This window comes from Eublepharis macularius, chromosome 2 (genome assembly GCF_028583425.1).
Source record: "Eublepharis macularius isolate TG4126 chromosome 2, MPM_Emac_v1.0, whole genome shotgun sequence".
In the NCBI taxonomy this organism is placed as follows: Eukaryota; Metazoa; Chordata; class Lepidosauria; order Squamata; family Eublepharidae; genus Eublepharis; species Eublepharis macularius.
Genome location: NC_072791.1, coordinates 53,351,760 through 53,372,807, shown reverse-complemented (window position 1 = coordinate 53,372,807; position 21,048 = coordinate 53,351,760). Strand labels below are relative to the sequence as shown.

Below are 21,048 nucleotides of genomic sequence, written 5' to 3'. Positions count from 1 at the left end.
CCTGTCCCTGTTTCCTTCTTTCCTTCCCACCCACCAACATATCTACCTTTTATTAGCCGCCCCATTTTAACTATATTTATTATTTCATTTATACCCCATCTTTCTCCGCGATGGGGACCCAAAGCAGCTTACATCATTCTCCTCCATTTTACCCTCACAAGAACACTATGAGGTAGGTTAGACTGAGAATGTATAATGAACCCAAGGTTACCCAGTGAGCTTCCATGGCAGAGTAGTGACTCGAATCTGGTCACCAGATCCTAATCTGAAATTTTAATGGCTTTTAGGAGAGGCTACAGATCTCAGAAGCTAAGCAAGGTAGGCCTTGGTTAGTAATTGAATGGGAGACCTCCAACAGACCAGGGTTTCAGAGGCAGGCAATGGCAAACCACCTCTATTAGTCTCTTGCCATGAAAAGCCTGCCAGGGGTCACCATAAGTCAGCTATGACTTGAGGGCACTCTCCACCACCACCAGTCTTGAATGGTAGCAAGCAGCCAGGCCTGGGTGAGTTATGCAGACTATATGCTATCAAGTCTCCCAGTAGTTGCTGCTGGGTCTGGCCCTGATGAGTCCTCCCTCCAAGACCATAAATAGCCCTAAAATGGGCCCTGCCCCTTACTCCTGCCTTTTACAGAAACCAAGGCTGGAACCTGCAAGCAATACTGTGTGGTTGCCTCGCAACAGCTAGTGAGGGCACCTGTTTCTTACAATTATACCTGCTGCTATTATTTTGGTTTCTTTTTTTAAATCCCCCTATACTTCATATTTTTCTGAAAATCTGAGGTGTTTTTCAGGTTTGTAGAGAGATCTGTCTTGTCTGTTCATGGCTCCAAATTTAAGTATCCACAGATCTGGCTATGGCTATGTTGGCTATGTTGAAGATTAATTAATGATGGAAATTTAAATGACTTTTCTTTAAATTCTAGCCATTAATAGACCAGATATAACAGACACTGAAATGGAGACCATTATGGATACAATTGTTGACAGCCTTTTCTGTTTTTTTGTTACACTTGGTAAGTATGAGGTTTTTATTGTTTGTGTTAAAGCTGAGTAGTTAGATCTTGTGTACAGTCTGTGGGAGGAAGTAGGGCTATACAGGATTCTTCTTCATTGCAAAGGCCCATTGCAGGCATGGCTCTGATCCCGTAAAACATAAGAACATTTGTATTTACTGATATAGTTTCCTGCAAGTCCCCTTCTCTCAGCAGCTTCCTAAATGCTGTTGCGGGAGTTGTAGGACCTGTGAAGAAAACAAGCTTCATACTACACCACACTGCAGTTAGGATGGGGAACTTGACTGGCACCACTATTACACCAGCTGAATATCTTGGTCCAGCAAAAGTCCAGCAGAAGAAGGAGGATGATTTCACTCAGTATGTACTCCACACTGCAAGCTGTTATGCCATGCTGGTTTTTGTTCACATAGGTCCCACTGTTTCCAGCATCAGTGTTTTGGAGTGCTGGAAATAACCATTTGATGAGTAGCTTGGCCAGTGATTCTTCATAAATTCCCTCCCTTTCTGGATGAATTCACCTCTGCCTTCCCTTTTCAATATTAACCATGTCGTGCTATAGTAACACTGAAGTTAATCCTACCCATTGTTACCTTTTCCCAGAGTTTGCAAACCAAAATCCTGCTTTCAAACTCTGGTTTAGAGCTAACCATATTTAGCGTTGGTGCAAACATAATGATATGCTATATTTGAGAGAGGAGAGAACGCGCTCAGTGGAAAAGAAAAGGACGCATACAACTCTATGTTACAGAGCCTGGAAAATATTATGTATGCCTTTTTAAAAAATATTGTATAATAAGAATATAAAAAGCTAAGCTGAAACCATTAAAATAATTTACAAAATAAATTTAAAGCAGCGGCAGATAAAAAGCAACACTAAAATTACAAGAGAGTAAGGTTTAACTATTTGGATAAAACAATAATTGTTCACAGGGAGGAATAAAAATCTTTTGTCTTACTTCAGAACTACCACTACCCCAAATAATTTTTTCCAGCTCAGTAGAATGCCAGAAGTGAAGAAGCCAGGTGAGCTTACTGAGAAGAGAGTACCAAATCTCAGATCAGCTCCATCCCTCATACATACCTCCCCGGCAGCTGCTTACATAGGTTATGTAAGTCTTCTTCCATAGTCACTGCCATTTTATAGCCCCAAGTTGCTTGAAAAACAATGTAGATATATGGAGTCTTGCCTGTGGGAAAGAGCCCTTAGAAGCAATTGTTTCAGCCTCTCAGTTCTTTTCTTCGTTCCAGAAGTCAACTGAGCTTCAGCCTGCCAGCCATATCAGTTAGAAACTCCCCCAGAGCCATCAGAAAACTAGTTGGATCCATCAGTCTCCATGGGTGAACCACTTCCCATAAGCATATGCAAGTAGTTGATCTGTCTATGATAAAGGATCCCTCCACCACCAGGTCCCTTTCTTCCCTTCCTGAACCAATAGCCACGTTGCGGATATAATCAGTGTAACATCAGATGACAGTTAAGATAGCCCTATGGTTGCTATTGCAACCATGAAATTCTGAGCTGTCCCCATCAAAAGTCCTCACCATGGCTGGCTGAAGTCCTTGTCACCAAAGTCTGGGAATATCTTAGTTGCTGAAACAGTTGAACCTCTAGTTTATCTCATGTGCCTAAATACAAGGTATATACACTTGAATCCAGGAGATTACCAAAGACATTGATACTTGTATCCAAGAAACCATAATGGGAAGGGAGTTGTGGATCTTTGCCAATCCCACTCAAGCCACTCCTAGGAACTGATGAACCCTTGGAAATGCATTTTTATGTATGGAGGAGCTGTAATTGGAGTAGAGAATTGCCAGAAATCTCAAAGATCAGGAGATCTTTTTAAATACAACATCCAGTGTCATTGGATGTTATATTTAAAAAATGGAAAATTAATAAAAATATTTTTTTTTAAAAAAAGAGAATGTCATGGGGGGGTGCTACAGTGAAAGAGGAAAATTACCCCAAATCATCACCTGCTCTTGTATGAGTGATCTAAGGGACCATTGTTGGAATTTTTGCAAGTGTCCTATGCTCAGTCATGAAAGAGTTAAATTGTTCTGTTTGTTTAGTCAGATAGCTAGTTAGCCTAGGACCACTTAGGCTTCGAGAGAAGTTCCTGCCAGAGAAAGTGGGTGTCTTTAGTTTTAATGAGAGAATCCAGGATTGTCTATTGGATGAGCCAGTTTATTGGGAGGCAATTAGCTAGCAACATATACTAAGGTTTGATTGCTCTTTGTTCAGTCGTCTGCTGCCACTACACTTCTACTACTTCACTAGACCATGCAGTCTAAGCTTTTCTCTGTCTAGTACCTAGCTGAGACTATCAAGATGTAGTCAGAAACTGTTTGTTGTTTTTCCTACCAAATGTACCCTTTTTACCCTATTATGTAGTAAAGTATTTTTATAGAGCTAGAATCACAGAAGTTTGTCTACTTATTTCCATTGTGCTATTATCAAACTCTGCAACTCTGCAAACATATATCTAATTGCTGTGCAACTGCCAACGACTATGTAGCAAGGTGTTTTCTGTTGATTGTTCATTCCCACTGCTAATTCTGCTTCCATCCTCTCATACTGTATCCCACAACATTCCCAAAGTCCCTTCGGATCAGCTTTTGGGGATTCTCAGGAAACTGCAATGGGAAGGAGGATTGGCCAAGATTCCCTTCCACAGACCTTCAGTTTTCCATTGTTTGGATCCATGCCATCGACTTGCAATCCTTCTGCCAAAGAAGTAGTAAAAATAACCACTTAGATTAGGAAACTATTCCTTTGAGAAAAATCGAAAATATGCAGGCCAGTTTAAGAGATGTTTTACGTCTTCAAAATGTCATATTGCTCAGCTTACATTTGGCCTCAAGGAATTTCTGAGAAGGGTGTTTTTTTAAGCTTAATAAAATGTGTTTAACTTAACCAGTGTTGTTAATAACATTTATAAGGGATATTCTTTAGCAGGCAATACAAAACACATGTATCTTAGATATATATGCTACATATTGTAATAAAAGATTTAACCAATTTCAATTTTAATTTTTAATAGGAGCTATTCCAATAATCAGATGTTCAAGAGGAACAGCAGCAGAAATGGTGGCAGTGGTGAGTTGTGAAGAACAAATGAAGCTTTGAAATTAAAGAAAATATTGCTGTTTAAGAGAAAGCATCTGTTTGTTTTTTTACCAAGCCACACTGTAGAAGTGACAAGACCAGCTATCTAAGACACCTTGGTAATTCTGCCTTTGTACCACAAACTGAGAAGGCATATTCCAGGAAATTTTACATACATGTTGTTTACACAAATGTTTAATGTTGTGGCCAGTTTGAAAAAACTAGTCACAGCAAGAGCAGTCTCAATAAGAACACCTGCTTGGTCATGGCAGGGAGGAGGCAGGGCTGAGTAAGAACATGGGAGCAGCCAGGATTTCTTCACCCTCTTGTGGAACTAGGTCTCCTTGAGAGGAGGCAGATGCTCATTTGGGCTAGCTTGACCTTTTGTGGAGAAATAAAAAGGAGTTGGTTCAGCAGCCCTGGGAGGAAGGAAGCAGGTACTCCCCAGGCTGAGAGGGAGATGTCCTGTGAGATAAGAAGGAACAAAGGGATTATGACCACCTCACCTCTCCATTCTGAGCCCACTCTGACTCACAATGGACTTACTGACAGGAGCAGCCACCAGAGAAAACCCTCACCCCCCATGATGGGGAGTAGCAGGTTACAGTGGTGCTTCACATACTTGATGTTTATATTCAGAATTCCTGTCAGGTTGATGGAAGTGTTCTATATATGTGTGAAAAATGAGTAAGAGAAATTAGCTTATTTTAGATTATTAAATTTAGGGAGAAAAATGCAATGGAGAAAAGGTTCTGAAGTGGTGGGACATTGCTGTACGGGAAGGAGATAGTCTTGCTGTGAGTGGAGTGTGTGTGAGAGAAAGGCAGTATCATAGGAATTATCTACCAGGTGTATACAATATAATCATCTCCATGGCAATGAAAGTTAATTTAACCAGTCTCACACCAGATTGTGCTTCAATTATTGGGAAAATGAGATTTCCCAGCAAGGAAAACACAATTGTGGATGTGGGTGTCTTTCTCCCTGCTATTCTTCCTTCCTGTTTTACTTGTAATTATTTTTAACTTTTTCCCTGTGTAGGAATGGATGGGATGGGAATCTAAAAGTCTGATGTCATTTGAGCAAGGTTAGCTGATATATGTTAATAGTATGATTTCCCCCTCAGAAACTAGACAAAAAACTCCGAGAGAACCTCAGAGATGCCAGGAACAGTCTTTTCACAGGTGATACACTTGGGGCTGGACAGTTCAGGTAACATTTCATTATATTTTTCAGAAACATTTTTGATGCCCTGTGCATATAAAAATTTTACATTGAATTTTACATTTTACATTCTGTACAGGCTTAATTTGATTTTGTTAAAGATTTAGCTGTATTTTAAATTGATTTGAATTATTTATACAGGGATTTTAAGCACTAACAATATTTGTATAAAGCAGCATCTTGTCACCCTTGTTCTTCATTATAAGAGGTGTTGGGTCAACATGAAAGAGATGGGCTTAAATATTGTGGGGTATGCATAAGGATGCAGTTCTTTCCTGCCTTTACTCCCAAGACTTCCAAATGCTGATGCTGTAGGTTGCAGAACTCACACATACAAAAAGCTACATGGCCCAGTAGGCTGCCGTGAGGAGGGGGAATCCTGCACTATCACACACATTGTCAGACTATGGAATCCCAGTTATCTAGAGTTCGTCTCCCCCCTTCTGCAAGAAGCACAAAGTTTCTTGATTCCAAAAGGCTTATTGAAAGACAATGCTCAGGATACAAGTAGCCATATTCCAAGGACTAGGAAAGCCTTGGCTGAACGAAAGCTTTGTTGAGAATGACACACAAAATGAAAGTAACAACACTTCAAACACCCATTCCCAGCCTCCCCACTTAGTCCTGTCTAGAAGGCCTGGGAAGGCGAGGACGTCAAGGTTGGCAAGAACGGGTTGATAAGAATTCTTCGTTCCCGTGGATATATGCGGCCTGGACAGCACCTGGGCCTGGAGGGAGAGAACTAAACAGCTGCAGTTTATAACATGAGAACATGGCGTAGCTATGGCTTGAGAACTGACTAGCAAACTGACACTCTGACACACATTCTTCTGTCTGTGGAAATTCCATTGCATGAAATTCTAATGCAGGAGCAGTGCCTACTGGTATTCTCAAAACAAGTCCTGCAATCATCAGCATTTTGGAGATCTGGAAAAGACTACTGGGCAGAGAAAAGGAAAGAATCGTGTTCCTTATACACACAGGCTCCATAGGATTCAACCCATACATTTCACATGATTTTGAAATGAGGCATTAAATGAAAACGTATTTCATAGTAAACATTTTGCAATAGGGGTGTGCAATTCGGGTTTCTGATTCGGGTAAAATACCCAAGTCAGACCTGCTTCACAAGATTCAGAAACCTCGAATCTAAGCTTCCCAAAGCAATTTGTATCGCTTCAGGAAGCTTCAGGTCAAGGGGTTTAAATGCCCCTTTCCGTGCCACTTTAAACCACAACCAGATCAGCTGCTTGGTGGAGAAATCCCCACCAAACAGCTGATCCAAGCCAACGGGGGGGGGTGTTAAATGTCCCTTTCCATGCTGCTTCACAGCAGCATGGAAAGGGGCATTTAAACCCCCCGGTCAGCTGCTGGGCGGGGAAATCCCTGCCCAGCAGCTGATCCACACCAGCAGAGTCCGCACTTCCGGGCCCTCCCAAACACCCAGCTGGCCCCGGAGACAGCAGCGCAGTAGGCCAGGCAGCAGCTCCCGGCCTTCCCACTGCCTTGCCAGCGGCCGTGCTGGCAGAGGCCGCACTTCCGGGCCCTCCCTACCACCCAGCTGGCCCCACAGGCAGTGGTGCAGCAACCAGGCAGTGGCTCCTGGCCTTCCTGCCTCCCTGCCAGCTGGCACAGGGGCGGCACAGGCGGTGGAGGAGCCGGCTCCAGGCCTCGCCTCCCAGCTGGCTGGCGTGGCAGCAGAGGCGGTGGCAGCACACCCTCCTACCGCCCAGCTGGGCTTCCCTGGGGTGGGGGTGAGGGGCTGGGACAATGCTTCCCCCCTCACTTCAGTATGCTCTGAATCTTTACAGAGCATACCGAAGCGATTTAAAGACCTGAATCCCGACACAGCTTGCCACTTCGTGGTTCGGGTTATTTCAGAACAGTTTCCTGCTTTGGTTAAACCTGAAGTGGGAAACCCAAATTTTTCCCCAGTGCACACTCCTATTCTGCACATTTCTTCTATCACTGGGCTATTAGAATCCTCCAGGTATGCAGAAACACATACTAGTACTAATCAGAATTTTTTTTGCAGTTTCCAGAGACCACTCTTAGTACTTGTTGACAGAAATATAGATTTGGCAACTCCCCTGCACCATACGTGGACCTACCAGGCCTTAGTACATGATGTCCTGGTAAGAATTCTTTATGACTACAATTTCTTTATTTCCCTTTACAATGAGCTTCATAATGCATCATTTTAGTACAGTGCATTCTGCTAAACGCCTTGATTTAAGCAGACAAAATGACTAGCTAAATGAGTAGCTAAAAAATTTTTTTCCTGAATAGGAGAGAATGGAAATCCTGGTGAAGTATGCTACAGTTTTGACCTGCTGGTTATTAAAATTACTGAGGATCATATTTGTGGATCTTTCCGTGTGTATTATAAGCACAGCTGAGTTGGTCTCTGGTACATTCTACTCTCAACCCTTCATTACGGAGCTATTTAGCAAACTTGTCTAGGAAGACCTTTGATTGATTGTATGCCTCCATCTCCCTTGATTATAAACACTTCTTGCAGTTTCTTGATTTTTCTTTAGCACTAGCTGGGTAACTCTTCTTCTTGCTCTGTACCTTCCAGTAAGCTGGAACTTAACTATGATGGGATAAATGCATGAATATAGGCAAGCTGTTTTATATGAGAATGCATTCCCTTATCTTTACATCACATCATCTACAACATCAGCTATCATTTTAGCTTTTTTGTTGTGAGATTTTGTTCATTCTACAGATGTTTCATAAATTGAATTCACAATGTTGTCAATAATAATAATAATAATAATAATAATAATAATAATAGTATCATAACTTTTTATGATCCAGTTTGGTTAATAAAACATCCACTAACATTTAAGAAGTAAAATATCATTCATTGCCACAAGATGGTGTAGATGGTACATATTATTTGCGGTTTCTTAATAAAATAATCTTGAAGTTAAGAAGGTTGTTTTTTATCTAGCAAAAAATGTGTAGATATTCTGGACAGTAATAAGTAAAATGGCTTTTATAACTTTAGACTATATTATTATTATTCGATGTTTTTCTCCAGGTTAACACTAGGAATTTACTATATTAAAGAGTTATAAAATAATAAAATCTTCTTTTGATGATGTAGTATGTTTATGTTGATTACTCTCTGTTTTCAGTAGCCTTTATGAAAGAGCTGTATCTCTTTTGTGTGCTGTATGACATATACATATGAATAGTATTTGAAAAATATTGTTGACAGTGATTTGTTAATGGAAAAAGATCCAGCGGAGTTAGCAGTGTTAGTCTATAGTTGCAAAATAGTAAAGAGTGCAGTAGCACCTTTAAGACTAACCAACTTTATTGTAGCATAAGCTTTTGAGAACTACAGCTCTCTTCATCAGTTCGAGCTGTAGTTCTCGAAAGCTTATGCTACAATAAAGTTGGTTAGTCTTAAAGGTGCTACTAGACTCTTTACTATTTTAATGGAAACAGGACATGTATGTATTTTGATTTAATAACGTGATTTTAAAAAATCTTTCAGCTTCCAGAATCAATTAAAACTGCTGATTTTGATCTTTAACGCTCTTATTAATGACTTTGAACCACAAATTATCTATCTATGTGATGTCTTCTCCCTTAGGGTTACCAGCTCCAGGTTGGGAAAATCCTGGAGACTTGGGGGGTGGGGTGGAGCCTGGAAAGGGTGGGGTTTGGGAGGGAAAGAGCCTCAGTAAGGTATAATGCCACAGAGTCTGCCCTCCAAAGCATCTGTTTTCTCCAGAGGAACTGATCTCTATGGCCTGGAGATCAGTTGTTATTCCAGATCAACAGCCACTAGCTAGAAGCTAATTATGTGCAATAATAATATAATACATTCACAAACCTAATAAACAAGCCACTCTATAACCAGAATAAATAGTACAAAAATTTAAGCAGAATAAATAGTAATAAATAATGCTCAAAAATCCAATCACAGTCCAACTGGTGAAAAGTTCATGAATTAATAAATTTCCATTTTTCTTAAATTGATTATAATTTTCATTGTAGAAGACTCATGAAAGTGACCTCTAGGTATCCGCTGTTTAGCAGAAGAGCACCGAAGCTGAACGTTACATCAAACAAAGAGCCGCTGAACATTACATCAAACAAATGGCCAACGGGTTTTTGCCAGCATTTTTCAATTCCTGTTTCGTATCCTCACTTCCTCATAGGCTCATCATCAAGTCGGTTCCGTCTGTATGAACTGATTTGGTGATGAGCTACTGTACTTTGTGTGACCTTTAATCTTGAGAATAAAGCCTATGAGGAAGTGAGGATACCTTTAGAAATACTGTTTTTTCCGTGTTGGTGAAATCTCCAAGCTGGGCATCTAGATTAAATTGAAGAATTATTTTTGTTGTTGTTGTTGTTGTTAACAACAGCAGCAGCAGCAACATTCGATTTATATACTGCCCTTCAGGACAACTTAATGTCATATGTCATTATTATCCCTACAACAAAACACCCCGTGAGGTGGGTGGAGCTGAGAGAGCTCCAGAGAACTGTGAGTAGCCCAAGATCACCCAGCTGGCTTCAAGTAGAGGAGTGGGGAATCAAACCCGGCTCTCCAGATTAGAATCCCGCACTCTTAACCACTACACCAAACTGGCTCTCTTCCAGTAGAAAAATACCCTAACCTAATAAATATATTTGATTCTCAACATGGCCCCATCTGAGGACACTTAAGTACATGGACTGGGGCCATGGAGAGATAGGTAAGAAAAACTGGGTTTTTGCCAATCTGGCTAAATCTATTTTTCCCAAATCTTATCAGAGAATCCAGGATCCCAGATCCAGACACCCAATTCAATCCAAATAAATCTGAGTAAATCCGGGAAACATGCCTTCAGCCTCTGGCTGGCTTCTTCCTGGATGTTTCTCACTTTTTTCCCAAAAAAGGAGGGAGGGGAGTAAGGCAGAAGCAGGAGAGAGGATGATGCAGGTATGGGGGAGTGATTGGCTAATTCATGCAGGCGTGTTCCTTGTCTGCCTGGCTTCTGAGATTTTCACTGGTTTGAAACTGCAGTCAGTTGTGTAGGGCTAGCGTTCTTGGCTGCTAAGATTCAGGGCCAATGAGCGGCAAGCAGCTCAGCAATCCTGTGGTGTTAGAGCTGGGAAGGGAATTCCTGGTTGGTTGTTCTGTTTGTGCCATGTACGTTACATAAAAACATTTAATTTTGTGTCTTACTCAAATGCTTAACTCCATTGTTGTGCTTGGTGTTTTTCTTCTTTTAAAACTTAAGATTTGACAGAATTGATAACACAAAAAATGTTTTAAGTATATTAAGAATGTGAAAGTTTTTCAAAACATTGTATTCTCTTACTGAAAAGAAATACTATTCCTGCGAGGGAGGAATAACTAAAGATTGTTGATACTAAGTTACTATTTAAGAAACTGAGAAGCAGCTATCCTTTCCCCGGACTCCTTCAGGAAACTACTGGTTTGTGTTTAACAAGAAAGGAAAGAGCATTCAATTCTAGCTAGCATTACATCTACCCTAGCCCTAAATAGTAGTGACATCTAACAAATCCTTCACCAGGGAGAATTGTCTGCACCCCTCTATTGTTGTCTTCCTTCTGCAGGTGAAGAAGATGGCATAAAATGTTGTAAATAGTTTATTTTTCTCTCGAGGAAAAGCACATATTGTTTAGCTTTCCAACTTTCTCAACACACATTTTTTAAATGATTAAAACTGTTTGCCAGGCAAATTTTTAAATATAGTTTTAAATGTTTATTTATTTAAAAATAAAAGCAAGTCATACATCATAGTTAATGATATTCAGTAAAACTGTGGCTGAAATTAGTGCAATTTATTTTCAGCTATTTCATCTCTTCTGTAACATTTCTAAATTGTACATGGAAAATAGTTACCACAGTGATGGTTACATAAATTTTACTTTCACGTAAATCAGTGTTAGTTTTCCTGTTCACTGCTGGGCTCCAGGGAGATTGTGGCATGCTGAGCTGAATGCCATTCCAACCACAGATTTATAGAGCTTCATCTGTTTAGGTAATAACTGTACCGTTACTTCTGATAAACAGATTTATCTGTGGAGAGCTGCATTTTTCTGATCATAGAGGTACAAGCCAATCTCGCGGAGGGTTATGTTCTGTGAAAGCACAGAATATATTTTATTCACCTTGGGGAGATATACATTCCCATATCATTCATGCACAACAACTTCCAGCTGAGTAGTTTCCTGAAGGAGTCCGGGGAAAGGATGGGTGCCTAGCTTTCTCTTACACAAGTTCTTTGTATTTTGTTTCTCCCACAGTGGTTTCTGCCTGTTTGACCATGTCATTAGAAAGTTGTGTATCCATGGAACATTTATGGAACTCCTTACTGGCTTATGTTTCATACTTTATGATGTGCAGTTCTGGAGTCTGTTACATTGTACATAGATAGTTCATGGCAAATTTCATCTGAACAGATAAAGAGCTACGGTGCAGTAGTGTTGACTCTATAACTAGGGAAGATGCTTGGCTTGAAAAAGTGTTCTCCTGTTTATTAGATTAAATACATTAGAGGACCACATGTAAAAATATTAACATCTACACAAATCAGTAATCATTATTTCATAAGACTAAGTATTGTCAGTGTGCACTTCACAGAATAATGGGGGAGAAAGGAGATTAATTACTCTATATAACGTGCAGGAAGAGTGATAGCAAAGAGGAATTGGAATGCAGGCAATGATAGATTAATATGAGAAAGTACAATTTCAATTTCTTTAGCTTTATTTTTATTGGGAAGGACAGTGTGCAAAGAAATTATTCTTTAATAAGAGTTCTAAAATTAATGGAATGGTGTATTCTAAAGTTGTTGAAAGTATTAATGCTTTTTTCCATGAGAAAATAATTGTTCAAAACAAACATTTACTGTATAAAAGAGGTGAGGAAACACATATGCCACAATTCAGGAAGAGTTGGTAACATACAGATCCAATTGAATTCACTGCAACCATTACTCATGACTAATTTATATCCCATTGATTCCACTGAACTTGAACATTGCCAGTTTTCTCTGGATTGAAACCATTGTACACATGCTCCTCCTCATGTTTGTATTATACGAACAACTGTATTTGTAAACTGTGTGTGTCAGCGAAGAGGATTATTTTTAGATGGGCTACCTGTATTTTCCCTTTTTCTGTCCTGTCTGAGGGAATTATATATGCAGATGGAATAAGAATTGTTGCTAAAATTATAACCAGTTTTTTAAAGATAACAAAATACAAAGTACATCAGAGCTGCAGTCACAGACATACTGTGTCCTCCAGAAAGGTTCACTTGAGTTTCTTATTCACCAACTTAAAGGAAAATAGAAAAGAGTCCAGTAGCACTGGATCTACAACTTAAAGGAGGAAGAGACTTCAGTGGTTTCAGAAATAACAGTGATTAGGGGATAAGCACACAATCAAGAAAAGGACGTTTCTTCTGTGTACCTTTCTGTACCATTCCCAAGCTATTTCACACAGTCTGGAGACTAATCTCTGGAACAACACTGGGCTGGAAAACCCAGAGGCATGCACATGCTAGGGGGCATTTTACTCTCACTTGCTTCAATTCTTTATTTTCCTTCCACCTTCCAAGTTGTTCCAAGCAGTATAAATATTGTCAGAGTGGCAAAATTATGGTGGCTTCTGAATGGTTTGCAGAACCGTAATCACAAATAATTCTAGTATTAAGATGCAGCAGTTGCCATGTAGAAAAGGTCTATAACAAATTGTCCTTAAACATTTACAGGAGAAATTGATCATACAAACCAGCGACAGTAATTTAAGACATTTTTTAAAGTCTGTTTTGTATTAGGAATATTTTGCTTCCTTATATTGGACAGCAGGCACAGATTATAATCAGATAATTCTTTTATAGGATTTTCATTTAAACAGAGTTATTCTGGAAGAATCTTCAGGACTTGAAAGTTCTCCAGCAGGTGCTAGACCAAAGAAGAAAAATAAAAAGTCATATGATTTAACTGCAGCTGATAAATTCTGGCAGAAACACAAAGGCAGGTAAGCAGTATAATGTAAATTAATTTCTGCTTCAGTTTGTTTCTAAAACAAATCATGTAAGATAATAGGAAAATAAATGTGACAAAGCAGAATATACTATAGAAAGAAGTGATTGCAAAAGCTGTTCTCAAACATTGTTTTTCATATTGTAAGCTTTAGCTATAAACTGTGTTAATATTTCTTTAGTCCTTTCCCAGAGGTAGCAGAGTCAGTTCAACAAGAGCTGGAATCTTACAGAGCTCAGGAAGATGAAGTGAAGAGGCTCAAAAGTATAATGGTAAGGTTTGCTTCTGCCTAATCTGAAAATGTTCTTGGAGGTCATATTATGCTTTGAAAATACTAACACTTAAGAAAGTTATTAGATGTAAAATCATGGTAATGCCAGATTAAGCTGGATAACACTTCAATTTTTTGCCCATGGGACAGATTTTGAGCCAGATGAATTGCATCTTAGTTTAATGAGGTGTGAAAATATGTTTCAAACTTCTACTAAATGTGTGTCTGCATGAGATGTTGCAAATCTATTGGAGTATATAAATGCAACACTTGGCAGCTATGCAGGCATCTTGATTAGTAACAAAACAAAGAGGCTTCTTAAAGAGAGAGCGACTGTTGTGAAGGTCCCTAACACTAGGGGTCTTGATTAGTAATACATATTGCATTCTGCTTATGGTGAAAAAGCCTGTGACACTGATTGATTGAGATAAGCATGGAATGTTCATGAGCGTGCAAGTTCTCAGTGAACAAAGCTGTCTAAATGCTTGCAGTCTAGATTCTGTGAGAGAGGGGACTCTCAGTTTTGCTGGATAAATACCTTCCACAAGCCCCATAGATTTGTGGCACAGGCTATTAAAAAATCCCAGGAAGTAGGAAATCGAAAGGCCAAGGACTCAGAGGCAAGGTGGCTGAAAGAGGACACATGGTATGCAACAAAATGCTAGGGAGAATCGTTAAGAGGTGGAGTACATGAATGAAGTGGGTCTAAGTAACATTCTGAAAAACAGGAAACACCAACTGTTGAACACATGTTGAAGGAAGATAATGGTAGGGCTGTGACACATAAGGTTAAGGGGTCTTGCTCTACTTTCTTTTATCAGGCCTTTGGTAGAGGCAGTAGTGCTCTTACCACTGTTTTATCCTTGGGTTTTGTCTTTATGGTAGTTTTAAGGGTAATCTTCTGGTCTGAACCATCTGGGTTGTATCATTTTTGTATTTTGTTGCATGATATAGCCAGGAAACACAAGTTAAAATCTCCAATTTGATAGGATGCTCAGTGAGTGAATTTCATCCTGTTAGACTGTCTTGCCTGTCTCACGTGGTTATTGTGAAAATAACATGTATACTTTTTGGAAATAGGGCAAGATAAAAATGCACCAGGTAGCACTGTTAACTTTATCGTCAGCTGCTTTGGGAATTTTATTTAAAAGGGGTGTGTGTCACATTTACATATTTTTAAAAATATTTTTAGGAAAGGAAAAGGACAAGCAAAGGTTATTTGGCGAGATGAAGTACTAAGGCAGTACAGGATTAATTTTAATAATCCAGATACTAACAAGTTTGCAGAGAAAGATTCAGGTCCAGTTGCAGCTTAAAGACCAACTAGATTTCCAGGGTATGAGCTATCAATAGTTAGAATTCCCTTTGTCAGATACAAGGAGCAGAAAAAGAAAGGAGTACTTATAATTCAGGCAGAGGGTGAGAGGAATATTGTAAATTACAGTGTCAAGAAGCTAACTATAATGCATGTTGTAATACAGTAGCTTGATAGGACCTGAGTACAGTGCAGAAAATCATCATCTCTAAAGCAAGAAAAATCCTATGTCCTGATTCAGCCCTTGTACTTTTCCTTTGAACTTTCTCTGCTTGGTAACTGCTACTCTTAGGTTAGTGATGGAATGCCCTGGCAGATTGAAATGTTCTCTCACTGGTTTTTGAATGTTGTGGTTTTTGATATCAAACTTATATTTTGCACCCAGGCTCTATCAAGCTAACTACAACATATCCTGACACCCTGATTTGCAATACCCCTCCCACTCTCTACCTGGGTTATAAGGTCTCCTTCCTTTTTCCACTTCTCATAACTGACAAAGGGAGTTCTGACTCTCAAAAACCCACGCCCCGGAAATCTAGTTGGTCTCTAAGGTGCTACTAGACCTGAACCTTGCTTTTCTACTACAGACCAACATGGCTACCCACCTGAAATTAACAAGTTTGCAGTACTTTTAAGACTTACGATGGAGATGTCTTTCCAGTCCTTCATGAAACATGTCGTGATGGGGGAGGGTTTGGGGGACATAGGCTTGCGCAGTTCTTGCTATTATGATAATATTTTCAGAGGTCACAGAAGGTCATGGTGGATGTCTCATATTTTTCTGATAATTTGTTAGCTGCCATAGTAGCCTTATGAAGGCAGAAAGGCAGGGTAAAAATCCTGTAAATAAGTAAAAATAAATAATACAAAATATTACTCAGCATTAATTTATCAAATGTTCAAAGAAAGATCCCTTGTTTGGACATTAGCTGCTCTGGCTAGCAACCAATATTTTGCAATTAGGGGCATGCAAACAAAAAAATTGGGTTTCCCACTTCAGGAAACCTGAAGCAGAAAAAGGGGTCAGAAAAGCAGCTGATCCGCGGTTTAAATGCCCCTTTCTCTGCCACTGCACAGCGGCACAGAAACGGGCATTTAAAATCCCGTGTCCCAAAGCGATACGAATCGCTTCAGGAAGCTTAGATTTGGGGTTTCCAAATCGGGCCCAGGATGCTGGACCCGATCTGGAGATCCCAAATCTTTGCAAATCAGGTCCAATTCGGGTGTTTTACCCAAATTGGAAACCCGATTCGCACATCACTAGTTGCATTAAACTTCTAATGGTATAATTCATCTACACCTGTAGACCCAGAAAGTTCTTTCATCTTCTCTTCTTTGAGTTGGTTGGTTTTACAGTAAAATAAAATAGAAGTCCAGTGGCACATTAAAAACTATCAAAATTTATTCCAGCATGAGCTTTCATGAGTCACAGTTCACTTCTTCAGACTAATCGGAATGAAATCCCATAACTGACTCTCAGAAGCTCAAGTTGGAATATCCTTTGTTTTTTGTTTAAGTTGCCATTGGACTTCTGTTTTATTTGCTACATTAGACTAACGCGGCTACCCCTGAGGTTTTACACATGTCAATGATATTGTACCATTTTATTTTTGTGCACCACCTCAAAAGCCATATGACTGTGAGGAGGTATAGAAATAAATTAAATAAAAATGTATTTCTTTATTCAAAGCCCATGCATGGTTGATCCAGAGTTCCCCTCCTGGTCAGGTTAACTGGATTTTCTATTCAGACTGTAACCATTTTTTATTCCAGTTTATATTCTTTCTCCAGTATATATGGTTATTGCTGTTTAACACTGTTGTTTCTCCCAGGGATTAGAAGGAGAAGATGAAGGAGCAATAAGCATGCTTTCTGATAACACAGCTAAACTAACTTCAGCTGTTAGGTAAGCATGTTAATGGTGTATTTTTTAAGTGTGAGGAAAAAGCATAATTTATTTTTCATTATTCTGTTGCAAAAACACTTCCTTGAATTCTTAGAATATGTTCAGATTAGAAGCGTGTAAGTGGAAGACCCTCAAGGGCATCATTTTCCCCTGCCCCCCTGTGCTCTTTCCCTTCTCTGCCCCCCATAGCCTCTCCCATTTCCTGCTTCCTTCTCTCCTTCCCACTCACCTTTGTCTGCTCGTCTTTACTTTTCTCCTGCCCACCTCAGCAGCCTCTCCCCTATGTCCCAGATGTGTGGTGGTTGAGCCAAGCTCAGCTGCATGGTGGGGAACCTGCAAGGAATTGAAAGGGGTATTTCACTTGTCCCTGTAGCCCCTTCCCCAAACTCTTTCCTCTTTACTTCTTCCTGGCAGCCTCCATGTGCTCACTTTTCCCTACATCTTCTCTCCTTTAAACCCACTAAACAACTTAGCTTTTATCTGCCCACCCCCATCTTCATCTCAATTTATTAATTTACTATATTTATATGCTGCTTTTTTCCATAATGGGGACCCAAAGCAGCTTACATCATTCTCCTTGTTGCCATATTATTCTCACAGCAACCTTGAGAGGTAGGTTAGTCTGAGAGTGTGTGACCGGATCAAAATCACGCAGAGTAGTGATTCAAACCTACGTCTCCCAGATCCTAGACTGAAACTCTGCACTGGCTTTGGGGTTTGCTGTTGAACAGTAGCAAACATCCATAGCTTCATGAGCCATGTAACTCATGTTGTATCAGTTTGCCTGGTGGTTGTTTCTGGGCCTGGTCCCAATGATTCCTCCCTCAAAGGCCAAAACAGCCCTGGAAAGAGTCCTCTCTCCTCCCCTTTGCCTTTTACCGACAGGAAGACAAGACTAGAATACTGGCTAAACTGTTATGGTTGGCCAGCAACAACCACTGAGGGAATCTGGTTAAAGATACAGTATTCCTTTTATGATTTGGGGTTGTTGATTTTTTTTAAAAAAGTGGTGGGGTTTTTTTTTTAGATTTCAGATTTTTATGCAAACCTGTAGATTTTGGCGATGTGTAGGAAGATCTGCCTTGTCTCCAATCTCCAAATTTAAATATCTTCAGATCAGGGCTACTTGGCTATTAGTATATACGATTATTAGTATTTAAATTCTACATATGTTAGTGCAGTTTAACTGATGTACAGCAATAGACAACTGATTCTGGATTAGGATCTGATTATTATAAGAGTTTGCTTTTGGTATGCAAAATTTGGTGAAGTGACAGAGAAATTCAGTCTGCAGTATCTAGTGGTGGGACCCTTCACTGCAGTTGGATAGCAGCAACACACACAAGTAGAATCAAGAGCTAACCTCTGGGACAAGATTATGGCAAAACAGCAGACTCAGGGAAGGTTTACCAGAAGGATGATTTGGTACAAATTATTCCACTAGCAAGTGTATGCTTCAGACAAACTTTTTTATATATAGAAGTCGTGATGAATCTGATGGCTGGTTCACTAATGAGATGTCAGTCTGAGTTTTCTTTAACAGAATAACACCTTTGGACAATCTCCATATACTTTTGCTTGTGGTATTAGTGACTCCTGTTAGCTTTCCTGTTAGTGGGTCATAGGGACCATATCACTCCAGCCTTGGCCCACCTATACTGGCTACCAGTTTGTTCCAGGTGCTAGGGTTGACATTTAAAGCCCTGTATGGCTTGGGACCAGCATATCTGAAGGACCAGCTACTCTTGTGAACCAATCAGACTACTAAGGTCATCTTTTGAGGCCCTGCTTTTAGTGCCCTGCCTTCTGAGATTAGACTGGGTGAAAATCCCGGAGAGGGCCTACTTGATCATGGCACCAGAACTCTGGAACTCTTTCCCCAGAGAAAGTTGCTGTCTTCCGCCAGTGGGTAAACACTTCTTTTCTGGTGTTCCCACAGTGATCCCTCTTTCCTAGCCTATGTTATAATTTTGCATTCCTGCCTATGTGAACCTACTTGACCACTATAGTCATCTTTAGAGGCCTTGCTTCAGATGTCCCTGCCATCTGAGGCCAGTGGGTGGCAACTCAAGAAACAGCCTTCTTAGCACCCCCCATAAAAGGGGGTCTTGGCACTGAAACTTTGGAACTCCTTCCCCAGGAAAATTCACCTGTCTCCCCCTGTCATTGTCTTCTGCAAGCAGGTGAAGGCTTTTTTGTTTCATTTGGTATACCCCCAGTAAGCTTTTATTGGCCTTACTCACTAGTTGTGAGTGTGTTTGTTTATATGTCTCTGTGTTTTTATTGTATTTATATATGCATTTAAAATGCTGTTTTAATGTTTAAATATCTGTTGTTCACTGCTCCAGGGGCTGTATTTTGGGTGAAAAGGCAGCATATAAATTGTTTTAAATAAAATAATTGTTGATTTTATGGTTTTGTATGTGTATTTTAGTTTGGTTTTAATGATGTGTTTTTGTTTGGTTTTAATGACTTTTAAGATATTTTTATTATGTATTTTTTTAATTTGTTAGGCATCTTGGTGGCAGAAAGGCAGGGTATAAATGTTGTAAATGAATAGATAAACCCTCCTAAGCTGCCAAAGGCTTGGGTGAATGTATTTATTTATTTGTTTATTTATTTATAACATTTATATGCCACCTCTCCACCTAAATAGGGTCCCCAAGGTAGCAAACAGACATTAAAACATTAACAAAATTAAAATAGTATTTAAAACATATATAAATATTTACCAATAAAATAAAAACATACAGCCACACAGGAAGGAGGGCGCCAATGAGTTTTCTGCGGGTGCAGCAAACAAAACAGAAAAGTCATCACAGGCTGGTGGAAAAAAATAGCAGAGGGACACCAACTTATCTCCCTGGGGAGGGTGTTCCAAAGTTTTGATGCCATGATGGAGGAGGAGGAAAATCTCCATTAGAGAACTTTTGCAATTCTTTTTCCATGGCAGAGTCTGTCCCAGCTACCATATTTGAGGGCTGTAACTCTGAGCCAGTAGACAAGTACCAGACAGGGCTTAAGTTTTCCCCTGCCACATATATCCCAATACTTTACAAGATATAATTCCCAGATGCTTCTGTTCGTTCAAGTTTATATCTGGCTTCCTCTACTTGCAGATATTTGTATAATATTGTTGACAGGGCTTTTTTCTGGGAAAAGAGGTGGTGGAACTCAGGACCACACAATGACATCACTTTGGGTCAGCTGGAACAAGGGGGGAGTTTTTTAAAGTTTAAATGACCCTCGGCAAAAATGGTCACATGGCTGGTGGTCCCGCCCCCTGATCTCCAGACAGAGGGGAGTTTAGATTGCCCTCCACACCGCTCGGTGGCACTGGAGATCAGGGGGTGGGGCCACCGGCCATGTGACCATTTTTAAGAGGTGCCAGAACTCCGTTCCACTCCGTTCCCGCTGAAAAAAAGCCCTGGTTGACTACTTCCTACTGGTTACTTTCAGGATTTGAATGTGTAGTATTATATATGAAATTGAACTGGAATATCCAGTGTGGCCAGTTAGTTTGTATGTAATGTTTTTCAGCTCTCTTCCAGAGCTTCTAGAAAAGAAGAGGCTTATAGATCTTCATACAAATGTGGCAACTGCTGTTTTAGAACATATAAAGGTATAGAAATGTTTCTTTTAAAGTTTATTAATCTTTATATTGAAATATTCATCATGTTCACAGATAAAATATTTCAAGTGAGCTCATTAAAAATGAACAGTGAGGTTCAGCAGTGAAAATACCATACGCATCAGGCTTCTATTAAAATGTCAGACAAAGTAAACATTTGGAAATGAAAGAATTGTGCTGTAGAACTTCAACAGGGATGGAGATTGCTGTCAATGAGGAGAGAGGTTGAATGTATTGAATTAATTAATTAATTAATGTAGTCTCATTATTTTTCTGCTCAAAATTTAGCCAACTCACTATGCAGTTATGAAAAGTTAGCAGATATTGGCTATATGTAGAAGGTTTTCGAGAGCTGGTGTAGCTAGATGGCTAACAGTACAATCCACTCCAGTGTAGCATTGGCGCAGTCTTAAGCACATTTCTTTCCGTGGAGTAATTCTGCATGGGATTGTACAGTAAGCGGTAAGCTGGGAAATCTGTAGTTCAGCTCTCTCTTCTGGTGTGAGCTCAGTAGGTTTTCCTTATGGACCCTCAGTTCCCT

General features: G+C 39.8%; 1 protein-coding gene across 1 annotated transcript in view; it reads left to right on the top strand.

The window, feature by feature from the left end:
• Positions 1 to 21,048, top strand: part of SCFD1 (sec1 family domain containing 1) — a 76,015-nt gene that overhangs the window by 11,316 nt on the left and 43,651 nt on the right. Inside the window, exons 7-14 of the mRNA XM_054972061.1 lie at positions 929 to 1,018; positions 4,066 to 4,121; positions 5,257 to 5,342; positions 7,390 to 7,489; positions 13,240 to 13,379; positions 13,566 to 13,656; positions 16,803 to 16,876; positions 20,417 to 20,498. Of these exons, the coding sequence (XP_054828036.1) occupies positions 929 to 1,018; positions 4,066 to 4,121; positions 5,257 to 5,342; positions 7,390 to 7,489; positions 13,240 to 13,379; positions 13,566 to 13,656; positions 16,803 to 16,876; positions 20,417 to 20,498 (719 nt within the window). The remainder of the gene's footprint in view (positions 1 to 928; positions 1,019 to 4,065; positions 4,122 to 5,256; positions 5,343 to 7,389; positions 7,490 to 13,239; positions 13,380 to 13,565; positions 13,657 to 16,802; positions 16,877 to 20,416; positions 20,499 to 21,048) is intronic.